At 41.7% G+C, this 25704-nt stretch overlaps 1 protein-coding gene across 4 annotated transcripts in view; it reads left to right on the forward strand.

The window, feature by feature from the left end:
* The first annotated feature begins 9345 nt into the window (after nt 1-9345).
* The window catches only part of ryr3 (ryanodine receptor 3), a 115927-nt gene continuing 99568 nt past the window's right edge, over nt 9346-25704 (forward strand). For all 4 annotated transcript variants that reach the window (XM_041064031.1, XM_041064032.1, XM_041064034.1 and 1 more), the window contains exons 1-2: nt 9346-9462; nt 22110-22229. In XM_041064031.1, coding sequence (XP_040919965.1) covers nt 9415-9462; nt 22110-22229 — 168 coding nt within the window. In that variant the 5' untranslated portion in view covers nt 9346-9414. The remainder of the gene's footprint in view (nt 9463-22109; nt 22230-25704) is intronic.

Consider the following 25704-nt stretch of genomic DNA (forward strand, 5'->3'; position numbering starts at 1 on the left):
GGATACATAACTTGCTGGGTGCAAACAGTGGGCACATTCTTGTGCTGAATATGTGCACAAATACAGACAGTTAATGGCAGACATGCTGCCTGAGGAGGAGCAGTAAGTATGACTGACCCAGTCGGAGGTCCACTATTTTTTTATGCATTCCTGAATAATGAAAATACCAAAATGAGACTCTAATGTAAACTTCCGTCTTCACTTGTTCATATTTGTGTTATTCTTAGTTCTCAGGTTCCACCCTTGTTTGCTTTTATGTTATCACAGCCAGCAGGTATGTGACAGATCACATCAGCGATAACATTTTTTACAGTGGGTCATTACATTGTGTAACTTTCTCTTACAATTCTTGTACTAAGAGACATGCCTGTACCCTACAGTGGCGTCCTAAATACACTACGCTACACTTAATCTTATGAATACTAATAAGAGTGCTTTTGCATTCCCAGGGGAGGGGCACTGTGGCCTTTATGCGAGCTGTGTTTATGTAATAAGAATGAATCCAGATAATCCAATGAAATAGCATTAGACTCAGAGCGCACACACAACACCCCTGAACAAACACGCCGGACTGTATCCAATATTGGGCAGCAGAAATACAACATGTGCTGGTTTTACAGATCAGACTGCATTTTTGGCAAAAGCTAATTATTGTTATTGCATTATTACTTACCATGTATACTATTTATGCAAAGTGTTATCTTAATGTCAAACAAAACATTAAGTGGTCTGAAAATATTTGTTTGAGAAGCTCTAGTCAGAAAAAATGGGAAAGAATTATTAATAGAAAACTAGTAAAGTACTAATTCATGCTTATACAGACACCGTTCCTCATACAATGCACCTATAGTTGCATTAAATCCTTTCTGTTATGTAACCACTGGGAACACAGTGGTCTTTGTCGCACGGTACTGGTCCTGTGAGGCCACTGTTTGAACCTGCACCTACAAGACTATGAAGGAACAGTCCTAAGAGACCAGACTCCACTGTGTGTACAATACATTTAGGTCAGTGTCATGACAATGCAGCATTAGGTTCAGACACTTAAATATGGCTTCCAGTGCTGATTATATAGTCATTAAAAGAATACTGATATTGTACTTAGAAACACAGAGGAATATCTCCTCCAAAAGGAAAAGTGCGTTCTATTAAAACTCTCCTCAGGATTAGTGATTCCTCCATTCAAACTTTTCCACATCCACACATGCAAAAGAAAAGTTATTCAGTTCAATTCAGAGCCTTAAATTCATGTGACGTGCACATCTTTGACTGCGGGAGGAAATTTGAGCGTGACCTCAGACATAACATGCAAACTCCACCCAAAACAAAAGCAACAGCGATTATTTAACCCAGGACCGTCGTGCTGTGAGTTGACTGTGCTAACCACCGTCCCATCATGCCACTCTGGGGAAAAAAAAGACTTTACACTTCCTGGTGTTAGCCTGGTGTTTGTCTGTGCCCCTTACATGACATAGCACCCACTAGTGTGGACAGTATGAAACAGTGAGATACTGTCTCACTTCCATGTCTTTCACTCTCTACTCACCCTGAACTCCGGGGGGAGAGGTGTGGGTGTAGGTGTGTCAGTGATGTCATCTTCAGGTGCAGTGATGCGTAAGAAGTCGATGTGTTTCGGTCTGGACGGGTGAGACAGTGACCTGCAGAAGGAGAGAGACTCCTCGACCTCCTGCTGCCAGATCTCCTCCTGTCTCTGGAGAGCTTCATCTGGAGAAAAGAGAGTCAGGTCAATCAGGTCAATCATCAACGTCCAGGCAGTGGACAGATCTTCAGACAGATGTGGCCAGTCTTTAAGCTGATGTTCTGCATGTACAGTATAGAATGTTACATATTAATTATTACATATTACTAAAGACTGTGTTTAAACTAAATCGACTGCATTTCAGTGTCATAGAGTCACAGCATCAGGTGCATGCTGCCTCTGAGGAAGACTGTTTTGCAAACAGCCAAACGTTCTCGACACGTGACAACTGCTCAGGCCTGTAAACTTGCCTTTAAACAAACTAAGTGCCACATTAATCCACAAAGAGATCTTTAAAAGACTGAGTGACTCTCTAGTCTCTACAGTAAATACTATGCGTTATACTAAAGGGACTTCATTGTCCTCTAAATACACGCACTCAGTTGTCTTAGGTTGTAGTAAATGAGCATGTGAACTTTACTTAACTTTAAAGTAAAAACACACCAAATCATATGCAGTAAATAAATAAAAAATAATCATTATCATGCTTATCAGTTACATATGTTGTTATACCAGCATTAGATGAAGGGTGGATGATAGACGCATGTTGTTGCAATGGTGACACCTGCTGCCAAATGCGCTAACTGAAAAACTAGTTTACTTTAGAGGTTAGACTGCAGACGCCCGAAGATACATGTCGTGTACATGTCCACAGTGGGATGCGGGATGTGACTCCATTTCATCGAGGTCAAGCTTCCACTGTGGTGCTAAAAGCTAAAGCCAAAAATGCTCTGTGGGCATCAACGGTCCTACAGGACACTTTGGCTAAAAAACAACTAGCTATAGACCAGACGGGGTGAAAGGCAGCTCAACCTTGAGGAGAGAAGTTTGTGTCTGCCTCAGTAAGCTGTTCTACAGTAAACCTGTCAGTATCACTTCAGATTCAGAGTGCCAACAGAGATGCCAGTTGTGTAACTTCCAGCTGACACATAATGGTTCTCAAATCCAGATTAAAGAGCTTTTGGAAGTGTGTTATCTGCCCTCAGTTTGACCACACTGAACAGAACACTGGATTTTGAGTCTAACCCTCAGAAGGCTCCGAATGTCTGTCTTCCCCTCACTCTAATCGTCACTCTCTAAAGATTTGCTGTATTTCACAAATCCCACAGCATTTATCCTATTTGGAAAGCCGGGCGTCCTGCTGCACAGCCTGAAAGTGTGAAAGAGTCATCAGACTCTATACCGATCTATGTGAGAGTGAGATTCTGCTACTACAAATGCATTTAGCAGGAAATACAGGAGTTACAGTTTAATTCCTTAATATGTAGTTTTCCCTTTTTATTTCCCCTGAAGCAACTGTAAAAGTGTTGAAATAATCTTATCCTGCATGTTGTTATTCTCATGTAAGCTCTCTCTCTCTCTCACACACACACACACACACAGAGTAACACTGTCTGTTCTTTAAAGGGAAACTGGTCGTGTCACGTCAGTGCCAATCCAGGACTGCAAGGGTATCCACATCAGGTGCTCACAAGTACTTCATGCCTGAGGAAACACACACACATACACACACACGGTGGTATGCCAAGCCAGCATGGGGTCATTATTTACAGACTACCACACATCCTTCAGATCGGATTCAGCTGCTGTGGTGAGAGAGAAACAGCGAGTGTGTGTCTTTGTGTACATGTCTTTCTATGGGTTGTTTGGACAAATTCTGGTTTGAAACCATCATTGTGAGGACATTTTAGCCGATCCTCAAGTTCAAGTTAAAATGAAGGTTAGGGTTAGGCTAGGCAATGCATTATGTCAACAAGTGTCCTCACAACTACTGTAAGACAAAAATGCGTAGGTGTGTGTGTGTGTTCATTGACCCAGAGGAGACTACAGCGGCGGATGAAACCAGACCCCACCAGTCTGGGGTCAGAGCATTAAAACCAGAGCATCTTAATCAATGCGTAAATCTGACAGTCAGGACTCAGCATGTCCTACCTTTAAAGCTGTCTGCTCTTCCTCTTCTGTCCACTTCACTAACCAACCACTAAAAGTCAATGTCATGCTGTTATGCACACACATACACCCACACACACTTTCCACCCTGGAAAACTCTCTAAAGGCGTTTTGTCCTCCTTAATCCACCACAAGCTAAATGAACCATGAAGCACATACAGCACGATTAACAAGGTGGAGCCATATCTGCATCTGTAAATCAGTGCTGCTCAGTGTGACAGCTATGCTACAAAATCCTTTAAAATATTTCATAAGCTCTTCCATGACGGTCGACAGAATGTGAAATGGAGCAGTACAATGAATTCTGGAGATAAACTGATATTTTCTAACATCCTGTTGTTATACAATATGATTCAACAAGATATACCTGTTCTTTCATTACAGAGAAAAGCTTCACAAAAAAGTTTCATATATTGCATATTTGCATATTTACCTGAAGAGAGAAGATAATCTTTGCTGGCCTCCGTCTCATTGGTGCATCTGTACGTCTGCATCTGATTCTCCTCGCTCAGCCCAAGGTTCGCCAACACCAACTTCCTCTTTGTATTTCTCTGATCTTTTTCTATCGCGCCGGTGGTGGTGGTGACTCTTCCACAGCCTCCAGCCCCCTTAGAGAATAAACTGTCTTCTACTGAGTTTTTCCACTGTTGGTAACCCCCTGAGACGTCTCCTCCTTGAAGCTGATCAATCAGATTCAAAGGCAGAGTGTGCTGGCTGGGCCCAGGGCTGGACAGAGTGGACGCGAAGAAAGGTGACACACTCGGGGATGTGTCTTCAAAGCTGATAGATGTTCTTGAAGAAACATCCAGGATTGCAGACAGGGACGGTGAGGGTACATGGGAGGTTTCCCCGCATGCTGAGAGAGAGGATGAAGAATAGTTTGGCAGTGCTGAACAGTTAGAGGTAAAGTGGTCAGGATGTGATGGCAGATTCAGAGGCCTCCTTTTTGATCCCATTGGCTTCTGCTCACAAAAAGTCTGTTCGTCCTCTGTGAAGGCTTCAATCTCTGCTTTTGCTTCCTCCATCCTCAGGGCCTGATGGAGGCTCTGACTCAAAGCTTCACCCAAGACACGAAGTTCTTCAGCCAGCAGAGACTTGTCTGCATTGTGCCCCTTGTTGTGGGTCTCCATTAGGGAATCAGGGCCGAATTCAGGTCGGCATCCCTGCTGCAGGGTTTGGAGCTGATCCTCACGAACACATCCATCTGGAATAAACCGAGGTTCAATGCTGCCTTCACTACCTTCTTTGATCCAGTCTGAACTGGTGAGACTCACTCTTCGTATGATTCCTTCGACTTCCTCAATTTTGCCCATTACTTGCTGTGCTGCGGCCCTCTTCCCCAACTCTTCAAAGCACCACTGGGGGGACTTCACCTCCCCAGCCTCTGCCTTCTTTTCCTCCCGTTTCTGCCTTGCTGACTGGGTGATCTGGGCTTTTGCTGTATTCCCGGTACTCTCTTCCATGTTCTTTGTTGGGTCAAGACTAGACTGTGAGATATACATTGAGTACATCTCATTGTCGTATTCAGAAAGGTCAGTGTCTGAGTCAGCAAGAGCACATTCATCCTTTACAGGTAAATCCTTTCTGTGATTGAAAGGTCCTTTTTTACTATAGGATCGAGGAAAATTTGCAGACGAAGCATCAGACGGCTTCACTCTCCACACTGATTTTGACTCCTGTGCAGAAGCACTTTTATCCTCCATTTCTTTTCCAGTAACTCTCTTTCTCCGGGCTGCAGGAGTGCGCATGATCAGCCTGTCTTCCTCCAAGTCCCACTCCTCAAATGTAGGCGAGCTCGTTATCTGAAGCTTTGTCAGCCTGTTTGCCTTCGAAGGCACCCGAGGAGTTCCCGGTGTCATCTTGAAGTTATGATGAAGGGTGCCAGGGTAAAACAGCCCCTCTGCTCTCTTCCTTCTCTTCCGAGGGATCTGGATTCTGGGGGATTTTGGTAAAGTATCCCGACTCTCTGCATAACCATAAAAGTTTGTCTTAGGTTTCGTGCCCTGTTGGTTCCCCATGCTCATGAAAGCCTGGCACTCCAAACACAACGGCAACAACTCTGTCAGCCAGTGGATCTCCGAAGAGTCATCCAACGCTTTGAGGGTTTCTTTAAAGTCTGCAAGGCCGAATTTGTCTGCTTGACCCTGCTTCACTGTTTCAGCTGGGCCCTCCTCCTCCTCCTCCTCACAGTTAGAGGTTAGTCTGTGTTGGACGCTGCAAGGGGCCTTAGAGGGGGAAGATGGGCCCCTGCAGAGAGAGAGGGATGGACTCACACAGCTCCTCTCGCTGATAGCAGTGTAGAGGTGTAAGGTGGTGTGAGTGCTCTCCATGATGTGATTTGATTACCAGAGATAAAGCAGGTGATGTTTCCTGTACAGCATGAATAGACTCTTTGGTGTTTAAACCTCTGAAATCTCAGTCACTACTGGCCAACCACATGAATCCTGACACAGAAAGGAAAACAAAAAAAATTCACCCTTGTTTTAAATTAGTGTATGTGCCTGTAAATACTTCCAGATAGTTCATGTTTAAGTTTGTCACTCCACTGACCATCCAAATCACCTCAGACTTTAGGAGAATGTGTATTTTTACATTTTATAGACCAAACAAACAATTAATCGAGAAAATTAATCAGCTTATTTTTAAATAATCTTTTAAAACAGTAATAAAAAAATAAATAAATTTTTAAAAAATCACTGGCTGTAGCTTTACCAGTGTGAATATTTTCTGCTTTTCCTATTCTTCTGTTATATTAAACTAAATATGTTGGGGTTTGGACTCAAACACAACAAGCAATTTGAATATGTCACCTTGAGTTTTGGGAATTTTTCTTCACCCTTTTCTGACACTTTATGGATAATGACCAGCAGATTAACTGATCGTGAAAATGACTGTCAGTTGCAGCCTTGCACTAGTGCATCACAAACAAGTAAACAGTACAGGTTTGTGCAAAGATGACATGCCTGTTTACCAGTCATGTAACATAATTTCATGGAATAATCAGTTCACTAGAATCTCATGACAGGCTGTGACTCCTGAACCTGGATCATAAACTTCACAGATAAAAGAATAAACTTATATTATTACAGTTTATAACTTTACTTAAATGTTAAATCTATAAGAAAACACCCACAAGAGTTCAATAAAGTTTTCTTTTTTTTTAACTTCTTGAAAATATTCCAAAAATCTACTTAAACATCTCATCCACAGAGTTTTTCAAATGAATATTCCAATTCTCTGGAGAGTTTTTCTTATGTAAAATAAAGAAATAAAGAAAGACGTGTATTATAAACATTCACTCACTCTCTCGTTACTGTCGCATCCCTCCGGGCAGCGGCAGCGGCTGCTCTATAGTACTTGTAGCTACGTTCAGGTGACAGAGAGCAACGGCCCGCCCACTAAAGTGACAGGCAGGAGCTTCATCCAATCACTGCTGTCACTGGAAATTCAAAAGAATCCTATTGGCTCATCAGATAAAGATCACTACCGCTAATCCTTTGCGGGCTGTCAGGTACTGAGGGGAGCACGAAAACAAACAGACGGTAGGCCCAATGAGGATTTGGACTTATAATTGTAATCTTCTTGACATTAGTCTATAACCGAGTAAACACAAAGTGGGCACCACTAAATGTCCTCCATTTAATTAAAAACTAAACAAAAAAAACAACAACTTTATTACATGTAAGAGGTCACATAAATGATTTAAGACAGATTTTTGGGTCAACAATACTACAACAATACAACAATTACTTAAGTAAAAATACAGTATTAACAGCAAAACGTGTTTAAAGTATTAAAAGTAAAAGTACTCGTGCAGCAGAATGGTTCCTCTCAGCTTTAAAGTATTATAATATTGTCTTTTTTTTTAACTGATTGAATACTGTGCACGCGTTTTCATGTTGTAGCTGGTGGAGGTGGAGCTAATTTTAACTACTTTATATGTTATGGTGTAATTTAAAATTTGATAATACTTTAGAAAACTGAACACTGAAACTAAACATATTTTTGCTCTGTCTGAGACAAACATGAAGAAATCATGTTGCTCCTTGAGAGTGAGGGCTGTGGGTTCATGTATAATCTCTACACTAACCTGGATCGTGTAAGTCACATCTGCCCTTCAGCCATACACTGACCATGGACTCTATTAAGGTCAGCTGAGCACCACGCTGAGCTGCACACTGGTCAGTGCGTGCACAGAGCTAATCTCACCTACTGGTCAGCTGTCTGTGATGGATTACAGAAGTACAAAGAAAACAAACAGCTGGTATTGTCACTGAAACCACAACACTGACTCCTTTACAGATAGAGATGAGAGATTATTCATTAAACTGCTGCTGAAAACACAGATATAGATTGAGAAACAGTATGTATGAAATAATTCTTGTATGGTCACACAAACCGATTTTGTTAAGGCATTTTTGTTGGTGAAAGGGCATGAGACAAAATTGGGCATACAGCTGATACTTTATAATCTGCAGGATTCACAGTTGAAAATTCACTAGATGACCACTAGATGTCAGCAATGTATTTGCCTCCATTAAAAACTTCTGCTGGCTTTTCTCATCTGCCTCCTAATCAGTGAATGAGGCCACATGAAGTGAACACACGGACACCTGGATAATGTTAATAAGGCTTTGCTTCCTATAGGAACTGACACTAAAGGTGGATCGAGGATAATGGTCAAGGATAATAATTGAAGTCAGGAGCAACTCTTTTCCAAAGCCATGAAGTATAGAAGGTTTTATCTGTGTATGTATTGCATACACAATGGTAAGGGATGATTTTACTCAAGGCTGTATTTGAATGGAACATTTTACATGCAGATTATGTTATTACAATCAATAATATTAGGAGATTTGCTTCTGGAAAAATCTATTTTCTCCTTTTCAATTAATTGAAAAATAAAGTGTTTTAAGTAAATAAATGAGCAAGTAGGCAGGATAAAGAACCATATACATAAACATATGGAGGCAAATGCTTATGCTTTTGTTTTCCTTCCTAAGATTAAAAACAAACTGATGACTTCTGTCAACTAAAATGACAAGTGTCTGCAGATTTTTTTTTTCTTTTTTACACCATGGCGAAGTGTCTGGTGTATTCATTTGTGTGCATGGGTGAGGGAGGGTGAGGTGGGGTATGCACTGTGGGTGCAGACAGAGAGAGACAGAGCCATCATCCCTAACTTTACATTCAGCCCCACTGCTGCCATTCAAATCTGCCTTCTGACCACCATGCGTCATTGTCAAACAAGGAGTCCTCAAAACTGCTGACTCAATCGGCAAAGGGCTTTCAGCCCAAACATTTTAAAAGTAGTGGTACTTCTGAGTATCATCGCCCATCATCATCATCCTCATCCTCAGGAGAGCAGCAGCTGCCAGCATCATCATCATTATCATCACCACCACCGGGAGCTCGTCCTCTGATGCTCCGGCACCATCCGTCCGCTTGTCCGCACTGCTGCTGCTTCTGCTGCTGGCGTCGGGACGCGGGGAGGAGGGGAGGGAGGAGGAGGAGGGAAAGAGGAGGAGGAAGGGTGGATGAAGGGGTAGGTAGGTGGGAGAGGAGGGGGGAGGTGGGGCTCAGCCGGGCTGCCCTATATGGCTGTGGATGAGCTCTATGCTAATATCGGCTTGAGAGGCACAGCATCGCGTTTCTGCCGGCAGTCAGTGGTGGCTTCCAGAGTCTGAGCAGGCTCCTTCACAGCCATGGCTGAGGGCGGAGAAGGGGAAGATGAGATCCAGTTCCTGAGAACTGTAAGTAAAGATAATTTCATGGGTGCGGACCGAGCTGTTTCATAGCGTACACTTCAGTTTCCAATCGGTAATTAAGGCTTTCAGAGGCAGCAGACAGCTCGTCAGTGAAACAAATCACCGATCCAAGTTGGATTATTGTGGAAGTTCTTTTAAAAAACGCATCGTCAGTGGTTCGTTTTGGCTTCGCTTGTGCACGAATGGTGATTTTTGGAAGTTGCCTCAGGTTGCACGCTGCACCCTGCGGCCGCGGCGCACCTGTCGACAGGACTCCTTGATGTGTGGAATCTCAATGAGACTCCCGTCTGCAGGTGCAAGGGCAAAAATGACTTAACACTCTGTTGCCATTTCATAACACATGCCCCCTCTCGTTTTCCACCCTTCCCCGCTTTCTGATCTGTTCTTCTCGCCTTGTGCAAAAACATTCATTTTCTCACACCTCTTTTACATAATCACCCACTGCTATTTTTCTTTTCTTTTACTTTTTATGGACATATCCTCCTCCTCGGGGAGAGGACTTTGAATAAGTTGTGCTCACACGCAAGCCGCCCTCTGCGATGACTATTTTAGTTGTTTGACGCAGATTGCTTACGGTGTCCCTGCTTTATGTGGTTATGCACAGCAGTTATCCTTGTAAATGATATGACAGCTTGTATGTTGGTGTGGTGGGAATATCTGTCGCGGTTGTTTGACCGCGCACGTATTCTTCTCTCCTGCCTCCAGGAGCTTTGTGGCCCAGGTGTTGCTCGAAGAGCAATAAGACTCAGTTATGAGTCGGACAGCACGCACAGCAGGGGCACCTACCGGGTTTTATTCCACATATTTCTCAATAAGACTTTTATTTTTACCCTGAGAGTAGATATGTGATGAAATTGGATTTATCCTTTAATTGGCATCATTTCTAGTGTAATTGAAAACCATGAGTCCTGTCAAGGACCCCTAGAGATCTCTGGGCCACAGGCTGAAACTTTTCTCATGTTATGCCTGATTGTTTTACTATAGCTGGGTGGAATCTGCTGCTGTCTAAAAAGAGGTTTAGAGTTACTTAAAGGACTGTACCAGTGATTTTGCATGTTTTGATCATTTACTACTTTTCAGGCAGCCATTGGTCTACATTCATTTCTGTAATGTATTAAAATCTACTAGTGTACACTTGGAACTTGTGTAATCCATCACAGTGGACATCAGGTCTCCACCATTGCCGTCCATTTGCTTTAGCTGAGCCCTAAGAACAACATGTGCCTCTCTTGTAGCTTTAAGATGTTGAAATATATACAGTATTGTTAATCTATACATAAACCCCTGAGGGCTTGGCTGGTTGTTAGTGGCAGGCGGGGACCCTGTACTTAACAGCTCCTACTATTTGTCAGTGATGCCAGTGATTATGCTGACCCATGCCTCTCAGATTCTACTGTCACAATGGCATCCTGGTTATTTGATGACAACAGCGATTTGAGAGGGGGGCTTCCCCTGAGGTCCACAGGGCCTTGTTATCAAACCTCAGTGGTGAGAGAAACGTGCCCTCACATGAGGCCCTAAAATAAGAGTGTTAATTGAAATACACTGTCGTACAATCTGTTGAACATTATGGAATAAGCTTGTATACAATTGGCATGTTTTTTTTGTTTTTTTGGAGGAGAGAGTCAAAACAGTTTCACTGATTTTTGTCATCTGCTGTGTTTATAGCTTTGTTTATGGACATTTTGTTTGAGTTTTGAAAGGAATTTATAGTTAAAGGTCTGTTTGTAGTCGAGTTTGCAGCTGGTTTAAGTTTTCTATTGTTTTCCAAGTAAGGTATTTAATGGAAATAATCTGAATGAATGAATTTAAATGGTCAGTAGAAAACGACTCTAGTGTGTGACACTACTGTCAGGTGGTGACAGAGGTCCAGACATTGTGTTCAGTTCCAGGGCGGACACTCAGTGCTGTTGATGTGTAATGTTGGGAAAGCTGGCAGCGATGAGAGCTTCTCTGTCAAAGAAAACAGCAACGAAAAGCAACCGAGAGGAGGAAAATGTTACACCTCCACTGCAAGGTGAAGACTCCAGATCTGTCTGTAACTTCATAGTCTCACACTGAAGCTTTTCCTATGTTCTCATAGGGGACATACACAAGTTTAAATGTAAGAATGAAGAATTTAGATTTTGGAATGGTGTGGGTGTGGTGTAGTCCTCTCAGGATTAAGGTTAAGTTCAGGCTGGTTTAGTCATAATAAATACATTAACAGAAGTATTTATTTTTGTGCCAAGCATATTCTGCTGGGTTTACCTTCAGAAAGTGATCAGTGTTCAGATTTGGCTTGTACTGCACAGGACGCTCTAGATACAAACAACATTGTCCTGGATTTAATTCATGCAGGAATCACAAAACATACAAGAGATTTGCTCAGTTTGTTCACTGCTGTATTATTAGAACTCTTAATTGCAGTCCCATCAGATAATGATGTGCAGTCACCTGTTTTATTTGGTGTAATGTTGCTTATTGATTGTGCTGACGTGTGAAACAATGATAGCAGCCTTAACTTGGCAGGGCAGTTTTTTTTTTTTTTTTTTAAATATCTGCCTGAAGCAACATTACCTGATGTAGCACTAGACACATCAGTTAGTCTTTATCCAAATGACTTTATGGCTTGGCTTCTTGGTGTGTAAGTTAAACACTGTTATGTCAGAATGAAATATGATCTGATCTTCCTTGTCATTCGCACCCATAATACTGGGACTAACTCCCTCTGCCCCGCAACACAAGTGCTGTGTCTTTATTTCAATGTCTTGGATTATTAATTGGTGCTGACTTTTTTGTCTGGAACATGCAGCTTCTGCTGTTCTTTCATGGCACTAGTTAGCTGGCTATAGCTGATAAAATCTACCAGTGGAGTTTTCATTTCTAGCCGGCAAAATCAAGTGTTTCTATCTAAAAATGAGACGTCTGCTTGTGTTTACCTCTGTCTGAAACCTGGGACTCATTCCTTCTGAAAATCTTGCTGCGTGAGAATGAAAAGATTCACAGGCGGGTTGTGGTTAAGCTGTCAAATTTTTCCTTTAATTATGGACTTTTTTAGAGATATTAAGGTTATACCTAGCAAGAGTGTACATTTTATTTTAAACTGTGTTGTCCAGGTGAGTTGCCGTTACACCTTTAAAACCAGGTGATCGAGGCTTGCCATCCAGCAGTAGTTCCTCGGGGCTTATTTGGAGTTTATGTTGTTCTGGAAGCCTTCTGCATACCAAGGCGAGGACTCTGGGGGTTTAAATTTAGCCTTTTTAAAGATGATGCTTCCACAGCACATACAGCTCTGCTACCATGGCACTAAACCACACCAGGGGTAGTGCTTGAGTTTGGGCAGCACAAGACCAGTGACACTTTAACACCATTTTTATAGGGATAAGGTTGCATTTAGAAATCAAATACTTTTTACCACACAGTAATATACAGCATTTTCTAAAGCTTAATAAGTCAAAGTAATGGACAGTGTCAGTGGGCCTTCAAGTGTTGCACTGAACTGACATATGTCCAACAAATCAATGTGGTACAACTGTCAGGCAACGACAGATGTGATTATTTATTTCAGAGGTCAGTTTGGGTTGGTTTCAGCCCTAACTTGATATTTAGTGCCTCGGCTAAAAGGATTTCCCAAACAAAGTGAAATGGATGTTGTTATATGCTTTTGAAAGATTATTTCCTAGAGCATTTGTAGCTGCAGATGTCAGGTGATTGTCAGGAAGCACGGAGGAATGCAATTTGACACTCTGTGGAAAGTTGCTTAACTCATACACACTGAAATAATACAGAAACAAAACCTGTTTCATATCACGTTGTATTCATCAGCAGAAGGTTTGTCCAGCTGCTTAAAAGTTCAGATTTAAAGTGAATTCTTGTCCAGTTTCACTTCAAAGTCCATTAGGAAGATGTTTTGGGGCTTTCAATAGTAATACATAATCTCTAGTGACAATAAATGTCTTGGTGATAATGTTTAGTGTGTATCATTAACAGTGGAGTATATCATTCTGGTGGTATTGCATGTCTCTCAGTGAGTTTTAAAAAAAGTTTTATATCAGCAGGTCTAAGGAAAGGAATTTGCTGTGGAAGTTAAACCCCGGAAGAATGAATATAAGCAAATGGATTCTTCTGATTGTTGGAAAATGAGCTCAGATATCTCAGCTGTGCTGACTGTTTGCTGACACGACCTGGAATAATCAAATGTAAGGAGCACCATGGACTCGTAATTTCTTTGTGAAAAGAAAATCTATGCCGTCTCTGAGTCATCAAGCCATCATTCCACTCGGCAGCATTTACCATATTGCACTAGTTGATGCCCTTGCAAAGTTTCCCTCTTCGGTGCTGGAAAGAGAGACAGACAGACAGACAGAGAGAGGGAGAAGAGGTAACGTTGCCCTGCAGCCTCAGGTGAACCTCGCTCAGCTTGATCTAAATTGAATGGGAAGGATTTCCTCTGTATTGATTAAGCAGGCTGGGATGGCAATGCAACAGAGTGTTCTCTGGCAGCTTCTGCTCTTTCAGTCATCAGTACTGAAGGACAGTGAGCCTGCTGCCATACCTATCATTTACACAACCTTGACGCAAAGGTGACAGCACCCAACATCACAATCTGTGCTTCAGTGCTTTTCCGTCGTAAATTAGATACGAGGGTTTTGACCCTGTTTAGTTAACTAACAGACTAATTGATCACCTGAGCTGACATTTCTGATATTGATAAAAAAAATTTCACCTGAGATGAGCTTCTTTGGAGTTGCACTTGAACTTGTTAGTGAGTACAGGAACTATATTAGACCAAAATCAACATGAGGTTGAAAATGAATTGAGGTGAAAAAGGTGTTTTTATTCATCTCTGGCTGCTTCTGCCTGGAGAAAAGGTTTGCATCATCCAGTGGTATTTTGTTTTCCAGAAAGAAGGCTGTCTTTGCATTATTCTATGTCTTCAACCTTGAACTGGCATTGTAAAGCTTATGAAATACACATAAATTATGAAGGCGGTAGGACAGGGCTCTTTGTCATTTTCAGCTATGCTGTGGCCTCAGGTTCGTCTTCACCTATATGCCTTATGTAAGTGCTCCTTCCTAAAATACTACATATTAATATGGAAAAACTCATTAACTATAAAATAATATAAGCCTGCAATGTCAGGGATATATTACCTACATATAAGTTACATATTTATCCACTTTGACTGATTATTTTGCCCTCACTGTCATTAAGCCCAGTTTCTGCTGTCTCACAAATGTAAAGAATATAACTGATTTAATTATGGATGCATTATACAGTCAAAATCCAATACCTAGTGGGAGTTCATGTAAATGCACTTACTCAACAATATCATTTCACACCGTGTGCGTCAGGTTTAATATCAAAATCAATAATACAAATAAATTTATCTTCTATCTAGAGTGCATTGATATTTCAGTTTCAGCAGGAAACTGTGTAGCAGCATATTGGCTCGGAGGTCCAGGCAGAGTTAGCAGTATAGTCTCAGGAGGAGCAGCAGCACCAGCAGCAGCAGCAGTGAGTGGACTCTCAACCCAAATAATTACCTTCATTAATCAGCTGGGGACTAAAAAAGGTGCAGACGGTGAGCCTCTTAGAGTTTTAAGTGTCCTCAGGTCACTCAGTTCATTTTCATTTAATGCCTACACTGTTCGGTTTGTTGTCAGCTCTTTGGCCATTATGGTTTTCTTCTTGTAACCAGTTAGCATTGTCCATTGCCTTTTATTAAACCATTTTAAAGGCCCTGAAAATATGTTTTGTCAATCAGCTTCTTACTATGATTAATGCAAGGGAAGGAGAGAACAGATGATTTTATACATAATCGGGAATAGACGCTTTAGATTTAAAGCCAAGTTCTTTTTAGGGGGTTGCTTGTGCTATGCATGAAAGCACTTAAATTAGACCACCTTGCTATATAGTCACCGAACAGCACTGGTGCAGTGTGCCTTGCTCAAGGGCAGCTCATAGTAATAATGAGAAAGGATCAAGCAGTCAGTCACTCCCAAACCCACTTTTTCCTCCCCAGCGACAGCTAACAAACATCTGAATTACTGATCCCATTTAAATTATTTTCTGACAAGATGGGATTTAAGGATGTTTCACTTTAGGAAAACATGATTCTATTTGTCGTTTTGCTAATAACTCACTCGTTCAGTTTTTCAGTAAGCCTGCTGACATCCCAGAAACACCATTTTCTATTTGCTGTGTGCAACCAACCAAGGCAGCTGTGTCTGGTGATGACATCTTGTAGCATGATGGATCTGGAAACCATTTCCAGCCCTTGTAGAGAGGGAGGTTTACCTTGTCACAGACTCCTACTGATGTATTGCGAAACTCTTTAATGCTCATTGGATTTATCTTGTGTCACGTCCTCTATTGACCCATATCTATTCAGTCTGTCTGACAAATGAATATTTGACCTCTGTGAAATCTGTTCAGAGGGAAAAGTGCTTGCCTTATCGTGTTGATGTCTTCTGAGGATTTTGTAGCACAAGAGCTGAAATCATCTTAAATGTGCATCAAATTGGACACACACAGCAGTGACAGGATGGAGGGTAAAACAACTATTGGCCTGGGTCAGGAGCTCTGAGCTTAGAGGGAGAAAAGAAGGCTTAGGTTCGCCTCAGGTAAATGTCTTCACTTCACCTGCTCTCTGCACTTCTCTCTCTGTCTTATTTTTCACTCCCTCACCTCACAGCCACAGACACACACATTCAGAATCTTCTCTACCTTTTCACACTCCACTACATCTTGCCTGTGTCCGCTCTGTCTCATCAGACAGAGATGATGGACTTTTACAGAGGCTCCAGCTCCGTCCCTGACCAGAGGACCCCCATTTCTCATTGCTTCTGCTGAGGTGGACGCCTCGGCCTTGCATGCATGGAAGCCTCCATTATTTGAAGCAGCTCTAAAGCAATATGCATACAAACTAAGCCAAGAAAATCCAATTTGTTATAAGAACACCATATAAATCTAGGAGTCTGTGATCCATGGCAGTGTACTGTGGGGCAAAACTTGCTTGACTGTGGAATTTTATTGCAGTTTTTTTTAATACAGAGCTCAGATGTGTGCTGCATTATTCATTTTGACTCATGATGCCGTCTCAGATATGCACACACACTTGCAAATGCACACCTGCACACATAATATATATTCATATGTCTGCATACAATGTGTGACATGATAGTATAATGTTAAATGAACCTCAACTGACAAATCTCTGTCTGTAACTCCTGATATCAGAGATATTTCTGGTCTTTGAAGAGTGTTTTGAATCCTTTTTTTTTTTTTTAAATATATAAAGATCTTCTGCAAAACAGATTTGAGGATTCTCTGAAGCCGTATGATCACCTGCAGCAAGTTCAAAACTACTTCAAAACTATTTTTTTAAATTACTGTTATCGAATTAATTATGGATGAAAACAAAACACAAAACCTTTAGTGAGTATTAGCCACAGTTTGCTCCATACTTTACAAAGTAGTCTAATGACTTGAAAGTCTGTCCTTGAGCAAGTTATCAAAACAGTGCAGAGAGGACATTTTTTTTTTGTTTTAGAAACATCTGAAAAAATGAAACCAAAATCAAACTTGGCCAAGTTCAGCTGCCACACCTTGTGCGGAGAAGAGAAGCTTGAGGTGCTACAGCAAGAGCCACCAGTCAAACCAGGGTGACCACATAATGACAACAGAGCAGGAGCAGTAAGCGACTGACTGAACACGATGCAAACATTCTGATGGGGAGACAGCAAAGCTCGAAAAACAATTACTGATGTGGCTTTCCATGCCTCTCAGAACAACTTACCACCTCCTTAGAAAAGTGTCCTTTTCTATCTGAGCAGGCCCTAATTTGTCTCATTTGCATTCAGGAAAAACACTAAATAATGTCATTATCTGTAATAAGGTGTATGAAGACTCTGTGAAGCTGTTCATATAAAAGATTTCTAGAATGAATAATTTACACAGAATGGTCTGAATCCTGATATGTCCTGCTGAGGCAGCAGATACTCCGGCTCCATGCTGCTCACTTTCATTTTGTTTGTTTCTGGAGCTAAATGGCAGCTTGGATCTAAATCTTATTCATTTAAATGCTTCATTGATCAGTTATAATGGAAAACCGTCTGGATTTTGTAGAAAATCACTCAAAACTTTGAGTGACCCAGTTTATTATTATTGCTGCTTACACAGAGTATATTATGAATTGGCTTTAGAAATGTATTGTATTATATGTCTCTATTATTTTATCCGCCCCATTTACATTGAGGATAGGCTGAATACAGTACATTGCATTTGCTTTAGCTAGGTATACCTAATACACTACCGACTGAGAGTAAAATGTGACCCTGCTAAAAAGTCAGTTTCTCATTCCTCCCGTTTCTGCCTGTTTCTTGTTTACATCCTGTTCTGTTTCTGTTTCATCTTCGAGCTCTATTTTTCACCGTCACTGCACTTCGTCAGCTTCCCCTTTGCCTTTTAATCATCCTTTCACTCTGTCTCCGTTCCTCCCATTTCCTAAGGCTCTACGAGGTTTTAAAAATTTAACATTTAGGTTTGAACTTTGTTAACTTAATTATTCGTAGTCTGGCGCTGATGTTTGACAGATGACTTACGAATGCAAAGATTCTTGTTAGCTGTGATACTTCCACAGCTTGGGGTGAAGAAAAAAAAAAAGGCACCCAGGCTCTTTAATACAGGTTCTTGTATTCCAGAAATAAACATTTTGGGCTTTGAATCTCAATGCTCTGATGGGCACCAACATCAGCCCCTATCCAGCTTATCAGGTTATACTTCTCACACATCTACACTGTATCTACTTTGCTCCCCATGTTGCTAAGCTAAGCTTCACTAAAAACATGTAGCTCAGCCTGTACTTAGCACCCTGCCTGACATTTATGAGAAACACGACTCCTGAGCAGAGTCAGAGCGACTTAGACAGACTACACACTGAGACAGTGTGAACAAGGAGACAAACGTGCAGGAATTTTCTTTATTCCCTACAGTTTTTAACCCCCGTCTGCCTTTATTCCTTCTCACTGCTTGCCTCTTAATCTCCACTGAGCATGTGCAAAGCATGCGTGTCAAAATAGCAGCGCTGAGGGATTGAACAGATTCACCTTTTCTCAAGTTCACATTGGTGGCAGTGCTGGTTGAGTTGTGGGAGTTTATTTGGCACGCTGGAGCATCGGGAGTTCTCGGGTTTCGGCTGGTGGATGCATCGGGCCGCGCACACACTGACACACCTGTCGCTGTCTGTTAAGGCACACATAGGCTGACCGCTTGGTGAACGAAGCAGGGGGGAAAGAGAGGAAAAGCAAGAGTTGGGGATATGTTGAGGGGTCTTTTGAGGAGCAGCGTTTACATCCAACAGTGCGAGTGGCCGTTCAAGAAAAAAAACTCTGGGTTGGAAAATGTTCTTTGTTAGAGTGGAGAAGCGTTGGGTCTAAAGGATCCAGAGGGATATCTAGGGGTGGTGAGGATGGGTGGGGTCGGGCTAGGAGAGGGCAGGGTCAAGTTCCCGCTCTGCACTTGGAAGGTGGGTGAAGCAGCCACCCAACCCTCACTTACCTCCTCCTGCTACAGGCCAGGACCCTATACATAGTACTGATGCTGCTCTTTAGCTGTCTAGCAGATGGTCGCACTGCTGCTGTGAGGATCACTTTGCTTCAGATTCACCAGATTCTCTGGCCTGGGATCAAGTTAGGGCTGCAGAGAGCGACAGAAAGTGTCTTAATAAAGAGTCTTGGCTGTGGGTACACATGGCCATTTCATTAGTTTTTGAGATCTGATCATAGCGATTGGATTTTATGAGAAAATGCCACTATGCGTCCACTCTTGAGATCAAACCGTCCCATAAACGGTGTCGCCTGTGTGTTTGCTGTGTGTCTGCTGTATTTATTTAGAACGATGTTGGCGTTATCATCCATTCTGCTCTTCCTCCCATTGCTTCACACTGCTCAGATGACTGGATGGCATCCAGTCTATGTAGTGTTTTGATCCCCAGTGCAACTCCGACCACTTCTGGTTCTGAAGCTGCGCCTCACTCAAAGTGAGGGAAAATACCCATCAATTTTTATGCATCTGAGCCCTTCAGCATGGTTGCCCATTTCTGAATTCAAGTATGCATGAATATAAACTCAGTTGGAAGTTTCTTAGGTGCACCCAGTTAAAACCAATGCAGTGCAGTACAAACAGTCCTGCAACAAACCCGACCTTCATGAAGGTTATAATGTTCAGTATTTGTTCAAACTGTTTTAGAGATGTGTTGACCATTTTGGAGGCTGCAGTTTCTGGTGTGCTGTTGTATTGCAGGGTGTATATTGTTGCCTAGCTGAAGTCACATGTTTAGATTTAATTGCTGCTTTAGGGGATTCATACTGAGAAATAGAACATCTCTAAAACAAACTGGTCACTTTAATAGCCTCATTTTGCGCTAATAATCACCCGTTAGCCTGCTCATAAGCCATAAGAGAGGCATACTCCAGTACATACACATGTAGACGCAGTATGTCAGTAAAGTGATGGTGCCAGACCCTGCTGGTTTCATAAGGCCACCAGAATTCCAAACAGCTGAAAAGAAAGAGGCGTATTTACTTGATTTTAAAGAGGTGACAAGTCTACGGTCATCCTGTGGCCATATTGAGTTTCCCTGTCTGTAAGCCTTAAACAACAAGCTGTGTTTCCTCCACCACACACAACTACCAGGAAAGCAGCAGCCGTGATTCGGAGCCAATGCCGATGCTTTCTGCTATCAGTAATCACCTCCCTGAAGCCCAAAGTCGGGTGGTGGGGTATTTAAAGCGCTGCTGGTATGGACCGTTGTGCCAGCTCAGCCCCTCAGTTTACTTCACCATGACATTTAACTCTACTGTGCTTCATTTTATCCATTAAAAGTGCTTCCAGATAGTCCCATAACACAGACTCTCCAAAATTTACTGCGTCTTTAATAAAAGTTGTTGATCCATCACAAATATTGAAGAACTTTGCCTTTTCATTGGACCTGCTCTAATTAGCTTCTGTTCTAATTAGCTGCTGTTTAAATTACTAAATTCTCCCTTAACCTTAATTTGTTTATTCCTCAATATCAGCCATATTTTCCTCTTTGAGCTGTGTTTCTGTGGGATAATGTTGACTACATCTCTGAAGTAGAAATTCTTAATCTGCTAAAGACTGTGAAATTTTTGTTTACTAAGGGTAAAATACAGTATTACTGCTGCCATTTAACGTCAACTATTCAGTGCTCTTGCACTTTAATTACAGGGGTCAGTGGCTATACTTTTGAGTGATATCAAAGATGCTGATTTGTTCTAGCCTTCGACTCCAATTTTTACAAGAACCGCTTCATATGGCTTGGTTAATTAAAGTGTGTCATTGTTGTGGGAGAAGACAGTCCAGTCGTTACCTTTCCGATTTCGAACACCTCCCACATGTAGAAACCAGAAAGACTTAGGATCTAAGTTGTGGTGCAACGCCAGCACAAAATGGAGCATCTTCAGGAACTACGACACAAAGAGACTGACTTTAGTCCTCCTACATTGTCTGTTTGAACTTTGAAATCCTCTGAAAGAACAGAAGAATGTGTCCTAATTCCCAGAAAACTGTCCTGGATTCTGTTCAAGAGACATTCTTCTCTTGTTTCCAAGAGATGGTAATGAGTGCGTTCTACAGCAAGAAAATGTCTGACATCTGATATCGGGTACACTGAAAAACTAAAACACCCTCCTAAATGATTTTCCTCACACAGTTGCGTTTACTTTGCGATCACAGTAAATTTTCTAGTTTTGTTTCAGAGTCTTGCCTCCTGAGTCTGTGGGTGCTGTGCAGCCTGTATCTAAATCTATTGAATTAATACTGCTGTGAAGGAGGTGGGAGCCAGAACCATGGCAACCATCAGCTCGCATTAGTGTGGGACGTGAGCTGGCAGGAGACATGCACACACCACACACACACACACACTACACACACACATGCACCAACAAATCAATATCTGTGTGTGTGTGTCTGTGTATGTGTGTGTTGCTAAACAGAGCCCGACCCTCTCCTTCCTGACAGATACAGATGTCCATTTATTGGTTGCGCTGATTGAATCGAGGTCTTCCTCTCTCCCACAGAGATGCCAAAGTCTGCGTAACAGGTTTAGAAGTGATATTACTCAAAGCTCGATTGCCCTCCCTGCTATTGATTAATGTAGTTTTTGTTCTTTTCTTTTTGCTGCTGAAACGATTGTTTGTTCTAATAAGATGTTTCCTTGCGTTTTCCTTTCATTGTTAGTTGATCTGTTTGAACCTTCTGGTTGCAATGTGCACTTTTTATTTGATTTTTGATAAATATCCTGTTATTTCACTGTATAAAAACATGACCCAAAAAAATGCTGTTCTCATCCTGTAGTCTTTTTTTTTTTTTACTGCAATGGATCTCAATGTTCTCTGCACATCAGTTTATCTTATGTGCTGCTTTTACTTCACTTGCAGCCCTGACCTCTATAATCAATGGTGCATATCTGGGTGTCAATTTAAAACTTAAACTGTGGTATATTTAGATTCCAAGGAAGCTACAAAAACTCAGTTAATATAGATTATTTTCTTTTTGTCTCGTTTATTTTGGGGGTAGGTCACTGTTTTAATAATTTTTTTAATTGCTCTTTTCTTTTCCGGCAGGATGATGAGGTGGTGCTCCAGAGTGTGGCCACCATCCAGAAGGAGCACCGCAAGTTCTGCCTGGCCGCTGAGGGACTCGGAAACCGTCTATGTTTCCTGGAATCCACATCGGAAGCTAAGGTGAGGCTGGTGCACAGCTTTGTTTAAAGTTGGACATTTGTAAGGCTGCTGCAGATATTGTGAAGAAATGATAAGTCAGTGGCAGCTTGGCATGAAACAGGCAGCTATAGCAGCTACAAAGTATATGACCTTTAAGCCAGGGCAGTACTCTGGAGATGTTTGCTTCTGAAAATACTTCAGCTGACAACTGGTGATGACCACTGTCTTTCAAGCTGAAAATACAGAGATTTTTCTTTCTTTTTTTTTTTTTGTGTTGGTTCAGTGGTTCCCAACCTTTTTTGTCTTTGTAACCCCACAGCCCTGTTGGGGCTCCAGTTAGTTTAACACTACCCATCATGTTTGAAATGCGTTCATTGAAATTGATTTTAAATTGGATGTTATTTGACACTATTAACTTCTTGATAAGATGATAAAATGAGGATTTGCAAAATCTTAAATCATATCCAGCAGAGACATTCCTGAAATGTAATTAACTGAGTGCGGATTATTCAACTTCTTGAAACTGACCCACATATGAATATTCAGACATTTAATTTTGTGAAAGACGAGACGTGTGGTCTCATTCATTGGTTAATCCAAATGATCAGTAGATGAGTTTCCCAAATCTGGAGGATGATGTTAATTCTGATGAAGTATGAAAACACAGAAAGTTGGAGCTCCATTATTATGCGTGATGTTTGTGTCCCCTCTCGAAAAAATTAATTACATCTCCCAGTAACTGGATCCTTGAGCAATTAAATTGGGACCTATCCTCATCTGAGAAAAATATGTCTCCTGCATAGTTAAACAGACGCTCCAAATGATGTTCCATCCAAATAAAGTGTGTAGTCTAGTTTTGCTCCTTGGCAGTCTCTCTTCCTGATAAGACTGTAAATCAAAGAGACACTTGTGATTTCTTCTGATGAAACCCATCAATTTATCCTCTTTCCCTTCCGTCGGCTCTTATCGAGATGAGCTGTCCTGTCAAATAATGGGGATGAATTAGAAAGTGCAGATTCTGTACAGGCTCTGTGGTGTAAACTACAGATAATTAGATTAAAACAAAAAACAATATAAAATGAGTGCCTCTGTGGCGCAGAGGAAAAACAACCCCCCTCCCCCAGTTGCTGCAGGGATCCAGGTTCAGTTCCGGCTGTGGTGCTTCCAGCTTGGCCAGAATCCCAACAAACACAACAGACAGTGTTTATGGGGTCAGTTAAGGATATTGCACTTGTCTCTGCGCTGATGCATCCCAGTGGTTGGTCATAGAGCCCAAGACAGACAAAACAACAACAAGCGTGATATATAGAGTATGGCTGTGACCACTTTTTTTTGCTTTGTTCTTAAAGGAGTGAAGCTTCTCATTGTGATTGAATGATGTGAATTTACATTGTGCTGTCTGTGGCGTTGTAGCAACACAACAGAGCTGTCAGTCCTCTGATACGTGTCTCATTAATCTTCTTTTTGACACGATGTACTGTATGGTCTTCAAGAAAAAAGACATGTTGAAATGAAGCAGAATATTTTGGCTCCAGAGAATATGTTTCTTAATAGGAACATAATTGTTGTATATCATTACGTGCATCATTAGTCACAACATGTTCAGTGATATTTCTGAGACATTTCAATGGGCAGAGCTGTCAGTCAGTAATGCAGATGTACGTGGGACTGACAATGCCGCAAATACAAATTCGTAATGATGACATATTCACTGTTTTAATTTTGGTTTCACGCTTACTTTACGTGTCAGAGTGATAATTGCATGGTCACAACTGTAAAACCTGCCACTGCCAGGTTCGGATGTTTTTATGAGCTGTGCATATCAAGTAAAGCCTGATTTAATTGGGCCACTGAGCAATAAGAGTGTGAATAAAATTCGGGGGATGTGAGGGCATGTTTTTGCTCACCCAGCTGGAACTGTTGTTCAGTTGGAGGGCAACACCTGCAGAGCTCTATTGGCAGCCCGTCACAGACACCTCTCCCCTCTCACCTTGGTACCGGTGACAATGCTTCGGGCCTCCTTGGGTGTGAAATGTGGCCGAGTGTCGAGGGGTGACGGCTGTGGTTTGGCACGAGGGGAGGGGCCGTCATCTGCTGGCTGATCTCAGGTGTTGACACCTCGTTTCCAAGACTCTAATGAAGCCTGGCTGCCTGCCGCTGCTGGAGGTAGAGAGAAATAAGGCTGGAGTAAAAACGGGAAGTCACTAGGCTATATATCCATTATGGTTGTGCCATCATTCTTTCTTGTGAACACAGTAAGAAGGGCACAATAGATAGAAACTACTGAAAGAAGAATACATTTCTTTCACATTATTTGATCTCCTTTGATCAGCCCACATATGATGTAATAATAATCTGGATTGTCAAATAATATTGTCTGATCTTTTGAAGGATCATTTTACTCATTTTAAAATCTTATATCATTGTATCATCTCAAATTCCTTGTAGGGAATGGAAGAATTAGGCTTTCTAAAGGTCAGTGTGAGCACTGAGACAGTCTCTTCTATTCCCAGACATGGCAGAATGTTCAGTATGTCTGCCCAACCCCTGGAAGAAGTATGATAATTGGAAAATTGGCGGTGAATAATTCATAAGAGGTGCGAGGTCTGCAGCAGGTTGCAAGTTATCACTGTAGAAGGTCGTGTGACACCACAGGTGTAGCTGGGTCATGTCATGTTGTGTCCTCTTGAAGGCAAAAGTAAATATTCAGCTGACCCCTTCGCAGATTTTGTGATGAGATAACTACATTTTGGGTCGGCTAGCCTACTATAAATTTCTTTTTCCATGTTAGTTCATGAGGTTTTTTTTTTGTCATTTGCAACACCTTATCTGGGCATAAATGCAAATCCGTGATGACTATCAGAGTGGACAGCATTTGTGTGCAGGCTGTTGGTTATATCACAAAGAACTGGACATAAACAGACACACACACACACACAGTGGTGCTGGAGGTTCCCATGCATGTTTGTGTTGAGTTACAGAGCAGCACCATCCTCATTATCACCCAGCGGCCCTCCCCTCTGCTCACATTTCTCACTTCACTGCAGAGTTCAAGGGTCGGCTGGTTGTGTTACTGAGTCAGGGCAGGCACCCAACACTTTAAATCATTCCCTGTCCACTTCTGTGCTGGGAAAAGATGGACAGGGAAACATGTGATATGATTCTGGCTATTGTAATGAGAGGGGAGACAAACAGTATTAAATATGTCCAAAATAATATTAGGATCATTCAAAGATATGGGGGTAGGGATATGAACTGATATGACGTTGTGAAAGAAAATCATCTTTGGCTAATTTGTTTGTTTACATATCATGTCAACAGCGTAATGTTAATCAACAGTGCCATCTAGCACGTCACCAAGTAAATTAATGTTTCATACTTTGACAAGTAGATGCAATTAATGAACAAGTCATCAGGTCTGCCTCTGAACCGCTTTAAAGAAGAACGTAATTTAGTTTGGTAGTTTTCTAACTACAAAAATGAGGATTTCAAACCT

Source organism: Toxotes jaculatrix, chromosome 19 (assembly GCF_017976425.1).
Source record: "Toxotes jaculatrix isolate fToxJac2 chromosome 19, fToxJac2.pri, whole genome shotgun sequence".
Taxonomy (NCBI): domain Eukaryota; kingdom Metazoa; phylum Chordata; class Actinopteri; family Toxotidae; genus Toxotes; species Toxotes jaculatrix.